This window comes from Oenanthe melanoleuca, chromosome 1 (assembly GCF_029582105.1).
Source record: "Oenanthe melanoleuca isolate GR-GAL-2019-014 chromosome 1, OMel1.0, whole genome shotgun sequence".
NCBI classification, from domain to species: domain Eukaryota; kingdom Metazoa; phylum Chordata; class Aves; order Passeriformes; family Muscicapidae; genus Oenanthe; species Oenanthe melanoleuca.
The window spans coordinates 30281938-30304840 of NC_079333.1; the positions used below are offsets into that span (position 1 = coordinate 30281938).

Consider the following 22903-nt stretch of genomic DNA (forward strand, 5'->3'; position numbering starts at 1 on the left):
GCAGACAGAAAAGAGTTCTTTGCTGATCTCTGATGATACAGCTCCAGCTCTCCATTTGCTCCCTCACCTAGGCTGCACCAGCATTTCGGATGGTTATAACCAAATGCACTCTGTTACTCACCTGCCCACTCAACAAGAGCAAAACATGGGTTTCATCAAGGAAAATAAACATGGGCAATTGCTTTTTCATTCTGATGAGGTTGGGCACCTCATATTCTTGCAGAAAGTCTTGCACAGGTTAAAAAAGTGAAAAAAACTGTGTAATACCTTACCAAAGGATGCAGGTTCAAACTTCTTCCTCTAGGCTAAAACACTCTGTGGTGAGATATTTGTTTTAAATCAGTCTGACTGAAAACTTTCCATGCTTTTATATCCTAAAGATCTTAATTTCACAGCAGTATATGAGAAAGTGGGGCCACCTACTTTCCTCAGCTCATTCACTGTCTCACAAGTGACAGGAAATTGCACAGCAAGTTAATGCTAACCAGTTCCCCAAACAACAGCCAAATCCTTTCCCTTGAGAAAGCTTTCAGGAGGCAACTGAAGTCCTCATGTTTGGAGAGAAAGCAGAGGCATTAAGCTCCCACACGTCTCTATACATCTGGCCTCCACTAGCTTTGAAAGATCAGATTTTGAGGCCAGTATTTGGGAATTGAGGAGTTGAACAGAAGAGCAATCTCTCTTCTATATCCTTCAGGAATCAGGCAGGCTGAAAGCCCATCCTTTGAATCTCCAGCTGGCATTTATCTCCACAGAGAGTAGCTCATGAAGGGTAAGAAAAAATGAGATTTACTCAGTAAAGAATGGCTTTAAAAACATATTATACAAACACTGCCTTATCAGAAGCTCCTCAAAAGCTGGAAAATATTACCATTTCTGTCTCCCAGGCTGCCATAAACTTTTAATTGTGAATAAAAACACCCACTGAAAATTCCCATTAAATGTTTTTCCTTTCTGAGGCAAAATGGGTTTTGTTCACTAGTTGCTCTGCCATAGCTCAGCAGGAAACAATATCACAGTGACATTACCATTTCTTGTCCCCAAGAAATAGATCAGCAAAGAGCACAGTTTGGTATAGTTAGGGAAGGAAGTGTGGCACCAACTGGTCCTTTTTTATGTGGGTCTCATCCTGCTCCAGTGGTAGCCAGCTGGAGTTCTGCCATGGAGACCTCAACAGACACTCAACTTTACACAGCAGTGTAAACCACTGGGGCACAGGATTTTGCCAAAAACATACAGCAGTGATCCACAATGCAGATCCAAGTGTGATCCATATCTCTACCACTGAGTATGTAAGCTGATGGTCTCTGACACAGACTCCAGCCAGATCAAACCCCCTCCACACTTGAGTCTGCAAATGGAGAGAAGGGCCAGCCAGGTGGCCGCCACACCTTTCTTAGATGCTTGGTTTGATGCTAAAGTATTAGGAGATGTGCTTCAAATCAAATCCCTGAATAGTGAATATATTCTGCCCTCTTTTTTCCTTCACCAGGAAGCAGAGGAAGACTTGAAATTAATCAGACATACGATGTTCCCTTTGTCTTACATAAGCACCACAGAAGGGTTATTGTCACCAGTGCTGTGGTACAGTGTGGGGAATGTAAATCCTCTACTTCCAACGTTTTCCCAAGAGAAGACTCTTCCCTGGCTCTGGGAGGCATTTCTCCAGGGCCACATGAAATCCATGGGCTGCTGGATGCTGTATTTTAGGCTGCTTTGGCTCTAGGGCACTACTGCCCTACTTTGGCATTGAACAAATGCTCACTTTGTCACTAGTCCAGAAGACAAAATCCCACTGGAGTGTTGATGTGCCTGTTGTAGAAGCTCCTAAATCCATCCTACCCAAATTTACCATCTTCCGAAAATGCTTTCTCAGATCTTACCTGTTCACAGTGTGATCCAGGTTTCCTGAAAGGTTCACCAAGAATTTGGTTCACCAAGCCATGTCTTCTGCAACATTATCCAGACCTTTGTTTTAAGTGAGTTTCTTCAGATCCAAAGAGTTTCATGATTTTATACTTCTGAAGATGGTTAAGCTAATTGTAATTCTGCATGTTCTAATGGCCAGAATGTCCCTGTGCTGGAGGGCAGGACAATGACAGAATTGACTGTGGCACTGTTATGTAACTGTGCCTTCAGTGCTGAGTGTATAAATCACACCACAGTCAATTTTGTCACTAAAGGGCCCCCAACAGTGGGCTCTACTTCTTCAGTAGGCTCTTGAGGTGAAGCCAACCTCATGTCTGTGCATTGCCACACATTTTAATGTGAGTGACTGAGATGAAGTGCATCTGTCTTACAGGCTCAAGTAAAGAATAAGAAAGTCATGGTGTTTCCCTACAAGAATATGGGGACAGCTTGAGGGGGCTGGAACCCTCTCAGCTGCCCTCTCCAGAAGGGTAAAAACAGTGTTTCAGGCAAGCAGGCACTTTCTTTCAGGAAAGGGTGATGTTGTTACAGGGTGGGGGAAAGAAACTGTATCCCAGAGATGTGGGAACAAATGCCACTCTGGAACATGCTTGTCTCCACTTGGAGAAGTTTGTTTCTCACAAGGAGAAAAGATATTTCACACCCCATTGTAATCAATCACGGACAGAGTGAATGAGATCTGGGGAGTAAAGAAAGGAGAGTCTTAATGTTCCTTGCCTTTCCCCAAGCCCCAGGGAACAGGTGTGATAGCTCATCCTGATCAGCTTCCAGAATCTGGAGATCCTGGCTGGCACCATTTGTGCAATACAGGTTCTGCCGCTACCAGTATGTCAGCACAGTGCTCCCCTGCTATTTATTCCTCTTTTATTTCCCACTTCATTTCCTTTTCCTTCACCTAATCAGGCCTCTGCTTCCCACCTTCCTACCACAGGCACAACTGTGTCCATTTCCCACAGCCACAAACTGGCCCCATCAGTCCTACCCCACCTGTTCCCTTCTTCCTTGTCCCTTTCCACACCATGTCTCAGCTCAAACACAGACCTTTAGGACACAGGGATGGTCATTTTACTGGATGCTTCCTTGTGAATGTTTGAAAAGCCAGTGAAAAAAGAATCAAATCTCCAGCAACCAGCTGGAAGCCTGTTCCAGGAGGAGAGCAACTGTTAAGTCAGAAGCCATTAAGAGACTGAAGCAAAGGGGTTGGCTGGAAGTGTGGCTTGATTTATGCAACCCTTTTAGTTACAACAATAATGGTAATGATGATGGAGGACTGTACTGCACGAGCCTGCACGGCAAGGGGACTGGCTGGGAATGGAGCAGAAAAACAGCTGCAGAGCATCCACTGTGCAAGGGAATGAGGCTTAGTAGGTGTGAGTGTGTGTCTGTACCAGCATGTGGGGAGCTCTGGGGCACTGAGAATGAAAGTGATTTTTGGTGCTGGGATTATCAAGACGATGCCTGCTTCCTGATGGATGATACATGTGCTGCTTGGTCAGGAGAGGGATGGTGGCCCAACTCACCTTGGAGCAGGGTGTAGAAGGCCCCTGATGCTGACAGATTGGTTGTGATTGTAACATCATCCTTGCTGGAGGTTTCCACCTGGACATGCACGGAGCTGTCGGTGTCGCTGCGGAAGCTGCTCACTTGGCCAGTAGGGAAAGTCATGTTGGTCAGGCGGCCAAAGCTGTCGTACCTGAAAGAGAGAATGTAATGAAGTCATCATCATAACACCATCAACAGAGGATGAATCATCCCTTAAAGCAGAGACCAATTCTTCAAGGCATCATCCAGATTTTTCAGAGAAAAATGTCACTCTTTTCAGACAGACTTGACTATTTTTGGCCTCACGAGAAGAAAATCACAGCTTTTAGCTGAAAAAAAAAATGAAGCAAATATTAGAAAACTACTGAATACATATTAATATGTATTTTAACAATGTTTTCCCAACACTCCTCACCTACACTATCCTTTTTGTTTACAAGAGTAACAATTTCCCATCTACAATGCTGTGCCTTACAGAAAAGCACTGGCCTGTGTAACCTGTCTAGCAGAACTAGGAACTTCTGAAGGCCACCAACTCATTTGTCTGGTTGTGTCCTGAGCTCAGCAATTTATTTTATTTTTTTTCCCCTACCCAATTAAAAAAAGTTAAATATTAAAGTAGCAGCAAGAACTTGATTGGCCACATCAGGTAGAGAACTGTCCTTTATGAAGACAGTGTAGAGTCCTGAGCACAGCTGAACCCCCATGTCTACCTTTACTCTTCCTAGGACCATATGGAAGGACTGATTTAAGAGTGTAAAAACGCAGAGCGGTTTTCACCCCTACTGTGTCCTTGGCTTTTCCAATGAGGAATCAACACAAGCACCATCTGGGAAGGTTTCTGTGATGTGAACACCTATGTACCAGGACCCAGGTAAAATATGCTTCCTACATGCAGGCCCCACAGCAGTTAACAAGCTGGGGGGGTTATTTTTTGATAAAAAGAGAAGCAGACACTTGTGTGTCTGCTTAACTCCTGAGTTAAGAAAGCAAACACACCATTATGCCTCCCATCTGTGGCAGGACAGGTTCACAGACCCAAAAGGCTGGCAAGGGACTTTTGCAGTGAGGTTATTGTAGTGAGACAGAGAGTAATAGGGAGCTCTACTGGCTAATCTCTGGAGGGCTGTTAGACCTTCTAATGAGATCAACCTCCAGGGAAGGGGTATTTAAATAGTTAGGGAAAACCCAGAAAATTCCAGCAAATCAATCAGGGATAAATGACTTTTTTCAAGTCCTGCCTGCAACTCTTTTAAGAATGATTTATATGAGACTAAGTAGATCATATTATGAAAATGCATCACTTGGGGATGCAAAGTAAATGGTGGGAAGCAGAGAGGTCTTGTTCTCTGGTGCTACCCAGTGGTGAGCCTTTGAAGGAATGCAGTGGCCAGTGAAGGGCACCATTCCTCAGAATGACAAAGTAATGTAAATGATACATTAACAAGCTTAGAAAACCTCATGTAAGAGACAAAGCCAAAATAAAAGTTCATTCATAAAAAGGGAAAACAAGGAAGTGGGAATATGCCACACTAACAATGGGTGTTCTGAAGAGGATTATAGTAAGTTGCTTATCATGTCTACTGAGGATGTGACAGAAAGTAAATGGAAGCACTGAAAATTCAGGTTAGAAGCTGTAGAACATTTTCAAGGCCCATGGTTGCTCTAAGCAGAGGAACAGATGGAACACTGGAAACCCCACTGCCCTACTCTTTTAAGAACAGGCTAGAGAAATGTCTTAGATGGTATCGGGTACAGATGATCAGACCTTGGAGGAAGCAGATGGTTGAGGAGCCCTTGATGCTTTTTTCTGGGATTACTCTCAGCTGGGGAATAAGAAAATACACCCCATCTAAAAATAAAACCCAGAAACCAAACAAAAAGCCAAGAAGAGGGGAGCAGAAGGGAATGGGGGGGGAGAGGGAAGGGGAGGCAGGGCAAGGCAAGGCAAGGCAAGGCAAGACAAAATATTCTTGAACTGCAACTGATGAGAGACACATAAGCAGTCACTGGACTGGCTTTGCACTATATAGAAAAAAATTTGTCTCCTCTTCCATTCTTATTTTTCCAGATGTGAACACAATGCTGGTACCTTGAAATATGGTGGCATTGATACAATGTGTGGAAGGGCTAGTTGAAAAGATGATTTTAGCCCAAGTTTAATATTTAGTTTGTAGTGACTAAATGGGTGACCTCATTGCAAATCTCCCCAGCCCTCAGGTTTGGAGACACCACGTGAGGCTTTTCTTGCCTGCTGAGCAGAGGGGAGGTAGTAAGACAGAAGAAAGCATTTGCCCTCCATAGCTAGCCCATAGGATTGTCCAAGCCTTGCCCTTTCCCTCCAATACCCTGGCAATCAATCAGCCACTTGTAAAATGGGAAAGAAAGAAGAAACAAAAAAACAAAACAAGAAAAGGTTGAAAATAGGACTGCATTGCAGGAGTTTGGCAGAGATCAGTTAAAGCTCTTCCAAGCAGCTAGCAGCTCACAGCCTGGACCTGAGCTGCATCTCCACACAAGAGCCAGAACTAAAGTGCTCCCAGTACCAAACAATTTATTCCAGATTTGTGGCTGCCCTGTTTGCACTGAGACAAATGTGTTTTGCATGTACTGTCTCCAGTCACCTGCACATTCCCTCCAAAACCAGCATGTGAATCTTAAGCAGAAAACATCACAGGCAGTCTCTTCACCCCATCTGCTGAGACAAGACACAAGGGATATGATTTAGTCTCTTCCCTGAGCAAAGAAAACATTGTCTGAAGGTGTGTTGTGTAACACCTCAAATTCCTTCTACCACAACATCACTAGTCCTATATATATAAACCAGTCTGAACTGTAGGGGTAGAATCAAGTTGGCCCACATTCTGAAATTTCAGTAAAATGAATCTGAATTTAGCACCTCTGACTTGGTGGATTAGTAGGTGTGAGACATTTATTTCTATTGCTTCATTTAGATTTTAAAAATTAGTTGCTCCTAAAAGTAAGCCTGATTCGCCTCCTAAAAATCTAGGTGTGTCACACTGAGGTGTGACAGGTGAGTTTGGTGTAACAGTATAAAAGGAAGCAGGTCTGCAGGTTAAGGAAATAAGGAGTGAAAAAGCCAGGATGCAGGCAGAGAGCTTGTTCATGTGATAAGTGCTGAGTCAATGTCCTGTGAGTCACAGCTTTTTATCCTAATTGAATGGCACTCAGAAAAAAAGCTGAGAGTCAGCACAAACATTTACTCCATGAAAGTCTTACTTATGTGCTCCAAGGAAAGCCTCAAAAGCCCCCAGCAGCAGCAGACAGTCACCTCCTTATACTAATCAAATCACAGATATACAAATTGATTTGGGGTGAAAAGGACCTTACAGATCATCTTGTTTTACCCACCTCATCATGGACCAGGACACCTTCCACAAGATCACACTGCCTGGAGCCCCATGCAACCTGGCCTTGAACACATCCAGTGATGGGGCAGCCAGATCTCCTCTGGGCACCATGTGCCAGTGCCTCACCACACTCACAGGAAAGAATTTCTTCTTATCATCTACTCTAGAAACTACCCTCGTTCAGTTTAAAGCCACTTCCCCTTGTCTTAATGCAGCATGCTCTCAATAAAAGGCAAGTAGTGCCATTTTATGTAATATTATGCAGTGTAAATTAGTATTTATGTAGTGCCTTTTAAATAATATTTTTATAATATTCCAGACCTCAAGCTTCTAGCACCCTCACAAATGATTCTCCACCTCTGTTGGGCAAATAAATAATATTTGTAAATATGCAACTGGAGAATTCTGCCAGTAACACCTCCTTGTGCAAATTAGGTTAAAATGGCAAGGAAAAAAAAGAATGAAAGAGTGTGATGGCACCTGGACCTCTGTGCACACATTTTTCTTGTAAAGTCAAAATGACAAAGTACAATACATTTTAATTTACACAGTTACATTTTTACAGCTGTACAAAACTCACAGTAATTCATCAAGAGCAAGAACTTCCATTGGGACTTTGGATCCTGAGAAGCAAGGCTCCTTTTGGGCCAGAACAGTCTGAAATGATATGCTGGAACTGGTTTAAGATGTCTGCAGAAGTACATAAGACTTTTGGCACATCCTTAGTCACCCCATTAACTTCCTTCAATAGGACTAGGACCATCTGTGTTTTCTGCATGTGCAGGAGCTGCTGCACCTCTCTCTGCCCAGCAGCCAGACAGGGACCTGCCAGGGACTGGATTTGAGGGGGACAGTTCACTGATTTGCAGCTGCAAGGAGGTCCTGCCTTACAAAGGCAGAAAAACGAGAAGGCAGGACAATTAGACCGTTCCCATTTTTATTATTATTTTTAACTAGTGACAGATGAAGTGTAAAATGCTCACGTCCAGACCAAAGCTCCTTTTAGCACTGTGGTGGCAATGCACACCGAGGTGTGGGAAGCCCATTAGCATGAACACACACAGCGTTTTCTTCTTGGCAAGCAGTTCTTTTTCTCTTTTCTGTTTTTATTCAGAACTGGAGCATTTCCCCCCTTTTTCCCGATTTAGCTCACACAACACATACCTGATAGCATCTCTCACATACCCACAGTCTCCCAGGGATGTGAAGATTGCACATCCCAAAGAGATAATATGCTTAACAAGTTGAATGTGCTGGTTCCTTCCACCTCTGCTCTCAACCCTATAAAGGCCCTTACAGGGCACGCCTCAGCTTGGAGAGGAAGGCCAAGTGACTGGCTGTTATACAGCTGCAGGTGTGTCCTGGTATTTGCAATAACATAAATCTCTCCTAGTCACCTCATTTTGCAGCTAAGCTGCCTAGCCTGTTTCCATTGCATCGGGATTTAGGGCTGGGCCAGTTTTCATCACAGCCTAAGACTTCTGTGTTCTCCAAATGCTCTGAAAGCTCCAGAATTAAGGAAATACTGAATCATGGGAGTGCACACAGCAGCCACTTGGAGCAATGAATCCATCACCTGCTAACACAGCTGCTGCCTCCCATTCAAACCTGCTGCAAAGCCTCAGCACTTACAATTACAGTGGCAATTATTAGGCCAGCAAAGGAAGCCGTTGCCATCCATTCCCAATTGGAAACGCATTTAGCTAAGGTTCAATGCACAGAATTAAAATGGTATTTGGTGCTTATGAGGTCTAATTGTTGGCTTGTAAACATTCAGAGCTTTCATTTATCACATTACCATTGTGTAGAGACCTGGACCTTGGGAATTAAAGAACATCCTAAGTACCATCTATTCAGAAATCAATTTCTTGCCTGAGTTTCTGCATTTCCTCATTTTAACTTCTTCACATTTCATCAGCCTTTTAAAACACAAGTCAAATAGATCAGAAAAAATTCACTATAATAATATTGCATTTAGTGCCAAAGTGTCTAAATGGACCTTGCAAACTATATTTTGCATGTGATTATACCAACGTGCACCCAGTGCCTCTTAACAAGCTCAACTCATCCCAATTTTTCAAACAACATTAAACACAGCATTAAAAATAAATCTGACAAACTGATAATACTGAAAAAAGTATGAAGGCAAGTCCTCTCCCTAATGACCAAAGGCCAGGTTGTGGTCACACTCTGCTGAATATTCTGACTGCCCAAAAAAGAAGAGGAAGATCACTTGCTAGCTTTTATGATACTTGGAAATAATTCCCTTGGTTCTCAACTAAACTTTGCTATCAGTCATTCATTTCAGGGTGGGGCAGTGGCTCAAAATGTGACCTCACAATTTAGTGAGAGTACTGGAGAATTTTATCATGGCACCTACTGGAGTTTCACTGCAACTTTGTCAGAGAAACAATAATGAGAATCTCAATTCTATCATGTAGAAATTGTGGAACAAATGGAACCATGAAATCTTGCTAAAAGAGGAGGGAGGACAAAAGCCAAAGGTGCTTCTCATACTCCAGTCTGCTGCAGGAGAAGGACAAGACCCTCATGTGAACTACACTAAATCAAATACTGTAAAACTCTCTGTATGATCTGATAAAACACAGCCACACAGACCAGGGCACTGGCTTTGGCATCAAAAGCTGCTGGTTCTGGGACCTTTGCTGAGCCCTGGGGGTCACTGGGCAGCTGTTCAAGGTCCTCCTGCATGCTCAGTCCAGCTGGCTCCTACCTTCCTTCCATTACAGTATGTGAGGTTTGGCAGAGTTTGGTTCTCTGTAAAACAGCCTCCAGTGTTATGGGTCAAAGCTCCCCTTACCACTCATCTGAAGATCTGGCTCCATGAGACCCTTTGCCCTCCAGGCAGCTGTGAGCCACTTCTTGGGGAGTCCATGAAAAGGTTTTGAATTTCTATGCTTGGCTGGAGCAATGCGTAAGTGTTTGAGTCTGTATGGGAGGAGGTGACCTTCAAAACTAATTGGACACACAAAGACCTAAGTAAAAGAGCCTCATCTGGGCTAAATAATGCATAGAAGGTTTGACTTTGGCTCAGAGGGAAATTGAATTAATGTACAGTGATAACATCTCAGTGAGCTAATCAAGATAATTGCCGTATTCTTGATTTAAACAAATCCATTAATAAGAATTGCCGGATTCTGAAGCAGACAAACAGCAACTGCTAAGAAACTTTGTAAAGGCTGGTAGCAATTTTTTTCAGGTCAAGTTGAAAAGCAGCAACAACAAAGCAGCAAGTAGTCACACAGCATCCTTTGTCTTTGACTGGAGGAGTCGAACAAGAAGTCGTTTCCCTGGCTGAGTTTCCAGATCAACTTCCTTTGCTGCTGATTATCACTGTCACTGTTACCAGTTCAATTGGAAGAAAAGTCTTTAATCCAGTTACTGGACAAGCTGAGCTGCATTGCATTAACTGACAGCTAATGTCAAGCCCACTGCAGGGGCAGGAAAGGTCTACATAATGCTAAAACCCTCAAAGTAGTCATAGACAGGTCTTTGGGGACAAGCTAATTACTGTAGGGAGCTAAGTTTCACTCTCAAACAAAAAGGGAGACTGCAAACCATTACACACTGAGTTTTACTCAGAGCTAACCCTGATAAAACAGGATTGTTAGAGCAGGCTTGGGTGTCGGATGTGTGAAAGGAAAAGCTGTAAGTGCTGTGAGTGAGTCTGCCACTGTCTGAAGCCAGCACCAGTCTCTTTCCCTTTGGTCCCACAGAAATGAAAGGACAATGTGCCAGTCCAGCATGAAGCCTTGGAGGACCTGGATTCCTTGGTGTGCCCTGGAGACAGACCTCCAGTACTGCATCAGTATATCCTGCCTCCTTCCCTCCTTTCCAGAGACACACTAATGTGCCCACATCTCAGAGGTCTCTGCAGCCTTATGGTAAAAGCTAAGAAATGACCTGGTAAGAACAGTACCTGGAGGAGAACCAGAGATGCTGGCTATGTTGGCTGGAACTAGATGTTCTTTAAGGTCCCTTCCAACTCAAGCCATACTCTGATACTGTGGTTCAGTGATGCCACTCTCACAAAACCACTGCTTTGTCATGTTGGGTTTCTGATTTATGGTCCTTTGTAGACAGCTAGGTGAAGGTAAATCTTTTGAGGATGTTCTTCAGGGGGCCACTGGTGTGGTGTAAACTTGCCAGCTGGATTTACTTTACTCTTTAACTTTTTAGCAGCAGTGTCCAGCTTACCCTGGCCCACAGCTACTGTGTGCTGTAAGAAACATGAAACTTTTCCTCAGAGTCAGATTTGATGCCTTTATTTCTTTGGCCATGAGCAAAATAGAAATAGGAACTTCACCCTTCCCATCAGTCAGGACTGAAAAGTACTTCAGAGCACCTTCAAGCCACTCATGTTCACAGGAATTCTCTAAATCACTTAAACCTTCCTAATGTACATTTCCAGATGTTCTGATAGAGAAACCAATAACATGAAGGTAGTGAATGTTGATTTTATTTGGTTTACACCATCTTCTTCAGCTTCTTTGATAATTTAGAATTATCAAAGGAATAGGAATAGGAATTTAGACTTCATCCTGCCATGCCTGCACTCATCCCTGCAGCTTGTGTTTGAGTCATGCAAGTCCTCTGTCTGGTGAGATTGCATTTTAAGAAAGGCATCAGAGTCCTGATCTAAGATACCAGAAAATGGAGAATAAACTGTGTTCATTGTTGGTCACTCTACCAGTTAGGTCATCTCAGCCTTAGAAAGTCACATGTTCTTGTCAACTTGAATTTCTCTAGCTTTGCTTTCCAGCCCCATACATATCTCAAGCCTTTCCCTGCTAGACTGAGAGTCCCTCTCGAGGTGAGAGCTTTGGCTGACATGTTGTGATCTGGACACTTCCCAGTCTCATTCATGTTGAGATAAACAGATCAAGTCTTTCTTGTTCTCCCCATGAATGCATTTTTGTAGAGTTTTTCTGCCCTTTAGTTTCCACTGTTCTTCATAAACTGCATAGGAGCTGACAATATTAGTCACATCAACACTGCACAGGGAAAAAAAACCAAGCTTCCTACTAGCCACTACAAGTAGGGTGTGATGAGTAAATGTATTAATTTAGTTTGTCCATCCAAACAACAAGTTAGACAGATTTGCCATGGAATCATGTGAGGATCACACTGAAGACTTGATGCCTTGCTACAACTCTGAGAGTCAAGGCTCAAGCCCACTTACATGTGTACCTGGCCTCAGACTCTACAAGAACGTATTTTGTTTACATGAAACCTACTGTACTGAGCAATTGAAATGTTTGACCCTTATGTCCTGTTCTAATTTTATCAGTCTGATTTTTTATCTTTCCCTGGTTACACATGCAAAACCTGGAAAGAATCAATCCCTCTAATTCACTGATCTGCCTTCCAAGTCCCTAGTGGATCGGACAGGATGAAAAGGAAAAGGAAAAGGAAAAGGAAAAGGAAAAGGAAAAGGAAAAGGAAAAGGAAAAGGAAAAGGAAAAGGAAAAGGAAAAGGAAAAGGAAAAGGAGAAGGAAAAGGAGAAGGAAAAGATGAAAAACAATGGTCTCCAATTCAAGCATGGAAGATTTAGGCTGAGCATATAAAAAAAAGCTTTCTAACAGTAACAATCACTAACAATATTAATAAATAACTCAGATGACTGATAGGATCCATTTGACCAAACTATAGACATCTGCAATGTAAAAATCTGTATCTGAACTCATCATTCTCTACTACCTTTGCAGAGATAAACTTCCAGAATGCAACTCTTCTCATCCAAAAGGAAATACCTGACATAACTCATAAGAAACTCACTTTGAACAGGCCTGTTTCTCTCCACCTGCCTGTAAAAGGAGGCTGAAGTAACTAATTCAGATACAGACTTTTACTCTGTAGTTTTATATACTTGCATCAGAAACTGTCAGGAACAGTTAAATAGAGATAAATGATCACAGGTTTGGATGAGGTATCTCTGAAGGCACAGTCACAATTCTATATTCAGTGATGCTGTGCTATTATACAGTGCTGACTTGCTCTAGTCAAGATTTCCATAGTCCAGCCACTGGAGAATACTGTCTTCCATTTAGCTCTAAAAAGCTTTCTTATGACTCTTCTGAAGTGCATAAAAGGACCAGAATGATGACTTTCACAAATGTTCTATTTTGTTGGACAGCAAGAATAATGGATCACTGTTATAAATATATCCACAGAGCAAGTTGGCTTTGAGCTTCTGTCTCATTTTATCTCCTTTATATTTTCAGTTGCACTTTAAAATAAAAGATTATGTTTGAGGTATAAATCTGACCATTATTAGCTGTAATGTTTAGCTTGCTTCACTGTCTGTGTCTGCATCTGTTTTCAAGCACAGGAACTATTTGGTTCTTTGCAAAAAGAAAATACCTCTTTGATTTAGCACAATGGTCCTGACAATATAGCTGGCTTTCACTCCTGTGGAGAAAAACCCCCTCTTTTCCTCCCTATGGCCTTCCTCAAGCAAATTCAATGTAAGAGATGGAGAGTATCAACTTGGATTCAACTGAGGAATATTGCTACAGTAATTGCAAGCACAACATTGATGAAATGCTAATAACATTTCAAAAGGTTCATCACAGAGTTTCCATCAGATCTTTTCAAAACAAGAGCAGAAGCAGTGAGTATTAAGCAAAGAAATTTGAAATTCGGCCTGGAACATTTTAAGGAGAGAACCAAAGCAACCACAAATCAACACACAGATATGTGGGTTTAGCCAGCTTTCCTTTCCTGAATCCCTTTTTTTTTAACAACTTTTTTGTTTGTCATCTTGTGAACTGTCCATTCTAGCCAAACTGGATTCTTACAACAGGTCTATTATTATGGCAGCTGAACACTTCCATGTAACCATTCAAACCATGTGGGAAATGATGCGCTTAAAGGAGTACTTCAAAGTTAAATAAAAAATAAATTAAAAATAAAATAAAAATTAAATTAACAAGAGGGAGGGGAATGGGCTCTGAACAGCAGGATGAATCCTTATAGGTGCTCTTCACTCAGTTATCTACCTTTGTCCTTTATTATATCAGAAATGTGTTGTCTTCACTATATTTATAAGCAGGGAATTGCTAACAGTAGTACAGAAAAGAAGTACAAATATTCAAGATACTGCATCTCTGGGTTTTTCAATGCATCCTGTCTTCTCTCTGCTTAAAAACTCTTTGGGGATATTATTGAACAATTCCAAGACTACTTTTAAAGCTTACTGAGGCAAATTGCAACAGTAGGAATTGAGCAGTCCATTAATTACAGAATTGTTTCCAGAGCAAGCTCTCATTAGTCATTGCCAATTGTCATTCTACATCAGACATTTCAAACAGGCACAAAAAACACACTCTTACATAGGAAGTAGGTGAAAGCTGTGAAAAAAGAGGCTCTGATGGAACTTTCATACTTCCAAGGCTTTCAAAGCCAAGAAAAATTCTCTGACATGCAACCTAAATCTCCAGTCCTGACTACAGTTAAGGAGAACCAGGTGTCCAAATTACTTACAAAAACTCAGCAGAAATTCTGCCTGACTCTTGTCTTGGTAGAGGGAGCTTATTCAAGCTCTAATGCACTTACTGCCAGTATCTAGTGTTTGAGTGAAATCTAATACTCTCTCTTCTGGCCATTTTATTTGGACAATAATTCTGATCAGGGAATTAAATTCTACCAACCTCACATGGTTCAGAGAACACAGAATGAAGTCAGCAGCCCCAATATTCATAAAATACTTACTCATAAAATGTTGTCCAACCATTTTCATTGCTTTTAGTGGCAAGGAGACCAGAGTTGCCGTGGTAAGTCATCATGGCTACTTCATGCCCCTGTGTTGTTACACTCTTGAGTGCACTGTTGGTACCAATTGTCACCCAGTAGACTTGGCCATCAGGCACCACCAGCCAGAGGGGCATCCCCGTGGAATCTCTTCGGATATTGACTAAGTTACCGTTATTGTCAGTGATCAGGGTTATATCTCCATCTCCAGAATAAGTAAAATTGTAAAGATAATCCCCAGTGGTAAGGCTCTGAGTGTAAAGGTGCTTCCCACTGGTGTCAAACAAGTAGAGCTCCTGGTCTATGGGCGAGGACAACTCGTACAGGTTCTGCGTGTTGAGGAAGGGTTTGTTTTTGCGGATGAAGCGGATGCGGATGTTGCCCAGGTCGGCCACGTACAGCTCGCCGTCGGCGCAGGCGGCCAGCGAGGAGGGCGCGTTGAGCTTGGCGTCCTTGGCGTAGCCGTCGTCCCCCGAGAAGCAGTCGCAGTTGGCGTCGTTCTTGCAGTCGCAGCTGCTGGGGGCGCCGGCCACCAGGGAGATCTCGCCGTTGGTGGTGACCTGCCTGATGCGGTTGATCTTCTTCTCGTCCGTCTCGGCGATGTACAGCACCCCGGTGTGCGACACGGCCAGGGCGGTGGCAGACTCCAGCGTGGCGTGGATTGCCACCTTGCTGAGCAGGAAGTGATCCATGCCCGGCACCTGGCAGTGCATGGGCCTCCCCGCCACGATGCGCACTTGGTGGTTCTCAGAGATCTGCAGCACCACGTTGTTGTCGAGGACGTAGAGCGAGTTGTCCATGGGATTCACTGCCAGATCCGTGGGCCATTCTAGACGAACCTTTACAGTAAAAATACACAAGGGGATTTTTACAGCAAGATGTTTTTCTACTGCATGATTGCTATAAGTCAATCACAGTAAGGATGGAATCAACATAGATCAAAGGGGGAATGGGTGAAAAGTGCCACACACTTGATAGATGGCTATAGAGGATATAACCTGCTGTGAGTGAGGGGGCTTAGCTCCTGGACACGTGAAACAGTCACATGTGAACATCCACACTCTGCACTGAAACACTGGTGGGAACAGAGGCAAACCATTCTATTATTTTCCCTCTCTTGTGCTTTTTGAATTGATGGAAGCTGTACCTCATAGCAGAGACCCGGGACTGCAAATTTTGCTGGGTGAAGTGCTATGAAATCAGACACACAAAACAATGATTCAAGGATTTTTCACACAAGTGGAAACTGAACTCCTCTTGCTAAATGGCAAGGAGGAATAGACACAAAACTGGCTGCTGTGCCAGCGTGTGTGAATATCTATGTTCTAACCTATGGTTTTCTGCTTTATGCTGTAAAAATGCAGAAGAGCAATTCACAGGAAATTCAGGCAATTTCAGTTCAGGGAGTAGAATACTTGTGCCTTCATGGTGATTTTCACATTTTGTTTTAGCATAATGGAAAAATGGGTTCAGGAGTGACACATCCCAGTTCTACACTGAAAATCAACTAAAAGAGTGACTGGCAACACCACAAGTGAGTGAGCACTAGAATGACTTCATTTCTAGCTCCACTTCTGCAATATGGTCTTTTCAAGTGAGTCTTCTCTTTTAGTTGCCAAACCCAAAAAACATTTACCAACAGAATTCAGAACTTTTCTTTTATGTTTTTTTGGTAAAGAACTCAAAGTTGTGTATTTTTTGGGATTATTTTATTTAATTTCAGGTTTACATATATATATATAAACAATCTTGTGCTGATGGGAACCTATCAGTTCCAGGATAGTTTCTTTGTTTTGAACCTTCTTTTCCCACCATCCATCTCAGCTGCTGCTACTTCTCATTTGTCTGATGTGACTAAGTTTAGAGAAGTACTTTGTAACCTTATTGGAAGGAGGAGTAGTGGATGCCAGCAGATTCAGGTCCAGGAAACCATTTTTCACTGTGATTTTATTTAAAACTGAGTAAGAAGAGACAGGTAAGATGTACAGGAACCAAGGAAATTCCCATTTTTAAGGCCTGTAGTTAAACACCTCTGCTACAGCCATGCTTTATTTTGATACTTCTATATGTCTTTTCAGCATTTTTAAGGGATCAGATGTAAGGTATTTAGTTCATTGCATCTTCTAATGCCTGGGTGTGTGAGGCTTATTTTCATGGCTAAGTAGTTTGCTGAGCTCTGTCTACTCTGGTTCTCTGCTTGCAAAATCTCCTTCCTTTTCTCAGCTCCTGGCCTATTTTAACCCTTCTTGTAGTAAAACATTATAGCCTGTGGTTTTCTCTTTAATAATTCATGCCTCCATCCCTTCCAGTGGTCTTTAAGCTCTGCAGTCTTCAGTTAGCATCAAGAGCTGAGTTTATTCTGAACTGACAAGGGAATTTTCAATTTCTTAAAAACCATTCCTTGTCAACAGTGGCAGCTAAATATTTCATGTCCTCATGTTCCCAGGGGCCTCAGGGACTTGGCAGAAAAGACCCTTCTATCCGCTGTAAATGATGAAAAGCTGCTTCTCAAGCTGGATTTTATTTTTTAATTAAGCTTGTATTCAGTATGTTTCTCTAGAACAGGAGTGGTCAATCTGCCAATCCCAGTACAGGTTTACCTAAAAATGGTTCCTGTCATTTTATGAAAAGAAAAGAAGTCCTCAGATGATACATGTTCATCTCAGAAGTGTCTGAACATGACATTGGTTTACATAGGAGCTATATAACCTGGAAGTAAATAATTTTTAAAGCCTCATTACACAACTGTCTTGTGCTAATTGACCCTGAAATTCACATGAAGAAGAAACTATGTCTGTAAGATTAGAAACATACTACAAGATGGCCTTTAACCATCAAAATTTTGCCTCTATAGAAGGCAGAACAACTTCTAAAGTCATAATTTCAGCTTGTTCATAAATTACAGACAGTGGGAGCCAGTTGCAAGGAAGCAAGAATAATCTTTTCAAATTAGAGTGAAAAAACAAGAACAGATTCCATATGTGAGCATGGAAATTATCAAGGTAGTTACAAAAAGGAAACCCCATTGATATCTATTGTGGCTGAATAACAGTACTTAGCCCTCCAGCTATGATCTAGATTTTCATAGGAGAAAACAACATTCCTGCAGTCAAGCAAACAACAAGTGGCACAAAAGTTTCAAAGGACACTGTCCTACACTGGCACAATTTGACAAGTTGGCCAGTGTCACACAAAACTGAGTGCTGGGCTGTGACAGATTTCTCTTCCGCACATCCAGCAGTAAAGCAATCATCAAAATGAGATTTCTTTTTCTCTCTTCTTTTTTCTCTCCACCTTGAAGCAGCAGGACTTAAAAGCCCAGCATGATGGTAGCTGCAACCAATTTGCAATCTGATGCAATTCAAGATTCTTGTTTTCCTGCTGTTGCTAATTTTGGCACCACATCCTCCAATCAGTATTTCCTATGTTAATTTGATTCAGGTCTAAAATTGTGCTGGGCCAAATTAGGATGAGGGGAAGAAAAGAAAAAAACCTGTGATTAAGATGTTATAACAGAGCATGGCATATAGTCCATGGCATATAGTGAGACTTAAGTGTAACAAAACCTGCCTTCCCAGGAATCTGTGCTTGCCCACTAACTGGGAACTGGACAGAGGTCAGTTCTGTGGCTGAGACATCTTTAAAAATCTCACCTCAGAAATCTATGAGTTAGGGCAGTCAAGTGTTTCCTTCTGTCTTTACACGGTAATTCTTTTATGATCTGGTCAATTTTATACCATAAACTATGTAGAAATGCAACTCTCCTTGAGGCCTTACCTCTTTGTCAGACCTGCTGGGGAAGGACACAGACATGCAGGTAAAGGTGAAGGTGTAGGCTTGCATTCTCTAAAAACAAAACCAAACTGTCTTACCTGAGAAATGTCCATAACAGAGTCACAGCTGAGAGGCCGAGCAGATGTCAAGTCATTGGAACCCAACACAGTTGAGATGATCCCATTCTGATCAATCCGCCTGATCATGGTGCCATCCACAAAGTAGATCAGCCCAAACTTGTCCACTGTGATGCCTGGGGAGGAACAAAGAAATACAGTCAGAAAGTGATGGCAGCCTGACATGAGGAGCAATAAATTTTATGGCATTCCAGAGGATGAGAGGAGAGTTGGGCATGTGGGAGTCCTGGTTATCAAGAGCTTTGAACTGGCACCATTCCACAGAAGGCACTTTCAAGTGGCACACAATGCAATTCAGGAATCCCTGCCTGCTCCTGGAAAAGGGCATGGCATTTGGTGAACTCCTGAAACACAAAGGTTTTCTAATAATTGTGTGTCTTGCATGTTCAGAAACCTGGTTTTATTGCTCATGGTATGAATGGTAAGCCATGCATGTGAAAATGTTACACTGATGAATCTTTGGTGATGAAAAAAGGTCACTCAAATTCCAGATGGATAAATGAGGAAGGGTTTTCCCTAGGATAATCCTACTAATATACAGTGTTTCACCTGATTCTGAACTCTGCTAGTGATTAATCTCATTGTCCAAACCTCCTTTGTAGACATACTGCTGTCAGTGGATGTGAGGTCTGCTGACAGCAGCTACAGGCTGCTGATCTCATTTCTTGTCCTGCAGATATGTGCCATTTCACCTCCCCCTAAGCATAATTTCTCAAGTACTTGTTATGTTAGCACAACCTCCTTTAATCCTCTTTATCCTAGGCTAGCTACCCTCTGCATCTTCCATCAGAGGATTTCATAGAGCTTTACACTTTCTAATTAGACCTCATAACAGTCTATGAGTGCGATCATTCTAATTTCACATATCAGAAAATTAACAGATAATGCAATTCTCACAGGGTCACCAAAAAAGGTCATGACTGAGGCAGGAATAAGAAGCTAGGGGCTCTGTTCACCTCTCCTTTGTGCAAGTATAAATTAAAACAACTCCACAGATACTAATAAAGTCATTCACCTCATCTACCTACAGAGGCAGAATGTCACTCAGCATAGTATTTGAGTGTGTTAAAGCCACTAAAAGCTTGTAAAGAAACAGAAAAAGAATGTAGAGGCCTGTAACATCTTTTTCTATACAAACAAAAATTCTGCTTTAAATGTATAAATATCAGGATCTTCCTGTTTGCTTTCTTTTGCTTGCAGGGTTAACAATCACTTGACAAACAGCAGACATCTGCACTGTGCATCTAAGTAAGTATCTGAAGCTATTCAAATCAGTGGAGAGAGAAATCTACTTTGAGAGTGGAATTTGTATCACCCTAAAACACATATCCCCAAGAGATTATACAAATCCTGCTAGAAGTACCTTTTCCTCCCATTTGCCTATAAAAGGAGACTACAGCAAATACCTCTAAAGAAAACATTTATATTGTAGGCAGATTAAATTAGTGAGCTGAATCCTCAGTAGACTGTCTCTTTGGCTGTCATCTTGGTGACAGAAATGATGGAAATTCTGTTTCAGATAGAAAGCTTTGAGAGTGTTTGATGAATGATCAGATCTTTTGTTCTTCCAAAATGCTGTTTTGCAGCCAGATCCCCTTATTTGAAACACTTACCCTCAGTCTCCATCCACTGTGAGCTCTGCTGTGAAGTGCAGATGCAGCAGTTCACAGATCAAAAATTCTAGATTTTCATAAAGCAGGGACTAATCCCCTGATTGCTTTGGCAACTAAAATCATGGCCTTCAGCCAGCACTGTAAGTATTGCATGGGCTGGAAGCCATGGAGGTAGGTGATATGTGGAAGAACATAGCAGATTTGATTATAAGGAAATCCACAGAAGATAATCTGGCCTGGCAGAAAAACATCAGGACTAAGTCATTGTTTGAGAGAAAGAACAAACTTCTCTATTGAGCTGAGTTACAGGAAGGGATTCAGACATGATTGCAACCTGTTGATTTAAAGTCAATTAGGGGGTCAGAAAACTGTTGGTGTTTCAGATCACTGAGCTGGACAGGATCTGTGTTGTTATTGCCAGGAGCAAAAAGCAGCATTTTCTTTACTTCTTCAAAGCATCATCATGTTTGAAGGGCATCACTTTGACCTGGATTGGATATTTGACCATCAGAGCAGTGTGATTTCAGAATAGCCTCTATGGCAGTGAGGAAAAAGATTACTTGCTGCTTTCAGGATGAAGTTCATTAATTTTGGAGGGGATTATATAGCAGGATTGCTGAGATAATGGATGACAGGACTGAATGACCTAAAAGATTGCTTCTAGTCCTACGCTTTAATACTTGTGTTCAGTTCATGCCAAGGACTCATCTTTGCAGGACCATGAAACAAGAGCCTCCAAGAGGAGCACAAGGTAACTTTGAACATTTGAATTTACTGAGGGTGGTGAGGCACTAGCAAAGATTTAAAAAAACAATTGTGGCTGGCCCATCCCTGGAAGTGTTCAAGGAAAGGCTGGTTGGGCTTTGAGCAACTTGGTCTAGTGGAAGGTCCACCCCCAGGGTGGGTAGGAACTAGATGGTCTTTATGGTCCCTGCCAATCCAAACCCTTCTATGATTTGATGAATGGTATGGGAGAAGCCACAGTAATGGTGGCCATTTATTCTCACTATACAATATAAACATATCATTTATATTTTAACACTTCATTAAATGCTTGCAGAAGGATCTAATGGGGTAAGCATCAATATCTCACTGGCATCCATGGCTTTCAGGAAGCTATCTAAACCTGCCATGAGATTTGCCAGTGCTAAGCCCTCTTCAATGAGTCACCCAGGTTACTGACACATGTCACCTGTCACTGGCATCTGCTGTTGAAGGTCTCTGCTCCTCTTAATTATTTTGCCTACTGAGTTCAAGTTCTTTTTTGTTTGCTGGCATTTGCTTAAAAACCAGGAACACAACTGAACTCTAAGCAATATGGTAGATGTGCTTTCTTTGGAAGAGGCATGATAGGAGGTTTAGTTGATCTTAATTGGCTTTTGTCAAACACAGGAGTCTCTCACCCATTCCTTGGTTCACAACAAGTATTTTTCCAGGTGCCTGTCCATTAGTCTGTGTGACAAGCCAAAAGCCAGTGAAGGGTGGCAGGCTGGATAATGTGATTTTCAATGAGGCAGAATTTTCTCCCTTAGCTAGTTCCATATGTATTGGATTGGACTTATCAGCAGTGTCTGCTGGCAGTGGCTCACTGTGTGCAGTGCTGGGGTTTGATGGCTGGTCTGATTACCCAGTTACAGTAATAATAACCTGGATATACTTTGGCCCTGAAGCCAGCTCTGATCAGCTGATAGGGCACAACTTTATTTTGCATTCCAGCTTAGACAGCTCACACACCCAAGTAAGCTGAAGAGGGATAGCAAAGTTACCACTTATTCCCCTGCTCCAGGGCAGTGGTATGTGTATGTGTTCTTATCACTGAGCACTTCTCTGCTTATCCCTCTCTCATGAAGGGTAAGCAACCTCAATTGCCTCAAATTTCCTGAGATGTTCTGTAGAGCAGCAGAGTTTGCAGCCTGTCAAAGTCCCAAATTACAACTTGCACACATTCCTTATGTGATTACTGCTCCAATCCTTTCCTGATTTTGCTGATTGTCTTGGAATCAAAACTAATTACGGAGAAGAGCCCTGCTATCCCACAGACAAATGTCTTTGGATGGATGACTTCTGTGAAAAGGGAAAGAAGCATCTCAGGGATGCTTTACAGCAATTGTAGAGGTTAGGTTGGACCTTTCTGTCTCCTTTCTGATATAGGCACAGTTCCAGTGCTGGGAGCTGGCTCCTGCAAACAGGCACAGAAATGGGTAAGTCACATTTATGTGTGTTAAGCTCAAGGCCTTGGCTTGCTTTGGCAGAAGGCTCCTCTCATGTTTCCATAGGAACATAAGGGAATTACAGCCTTTCAGCATATAGCTCGAAGTTCAGCCTCACAGTTACTGAGAGGAAACAGCTGCTGCCACTACCCAGGTAGTGCTGCAGATCCAAACTCTAAGTTCTGAGATATGAAATACATACACTATGAAATTGTGCTGGCTCTCCTTGTGTAAGCAGATATCTTACAGAACAAGGGCTTGCAGCACCATGTACATCACACCAGTGAGCTGTGCTGATAGAAAGCTGTGATGTGGTGACATTTGCTTGAAATGTCAGGACCTTGTATCATGAAGAGGTGACAACACAACGTTATGCTACAAATAGCTACCGGGACATGGTGAGTTTCTTGTAGAAGACAAACCACTAAAAGTGATCACATGGTGCACATAGCTCTAGTTAGGAAAAGAAAAAGGGAAAAACCCCTTTTAACTGAAAAACAACGTGCTTAAAAGAAATCCAAATGTAGACCTTTCTTGTCTGACTGGATGCTGA

At 42.2% G+C, this 22903-nt stretch overlaps 1 protein-coding gene across 1 annotated transcript in view; it reads right to left on the reverse strand.

The window, feature by feature from the left end:
- The window catches only part of TENM4 (teneurin transmembrane protein 4), a 1506484-nt gene that overhangs the window by 24962 nt on the left and 1458619 nt on the right, over positions 1 to 22903 (reverse strand). Inside the window, exons 33-35 of the mRNA XM_056495278.1 lie at positions 18489 to 18643; positions 14578 to 15455; positions 3450 to 3622 (exon numbers count right to left, since the gene is read on the reverse strand). Coding sequence (XP_056351253.1) covers positions 3450 to 3622; positions 14578 to 15455; positions 18489 to 18643 — 1206 coding nt within the window. The remainder of the gene's footprint in view (positions 1 to 3449; positions 3623 to 14577; positions 15456 to 18488; positions 18644 to 22903) is intronic.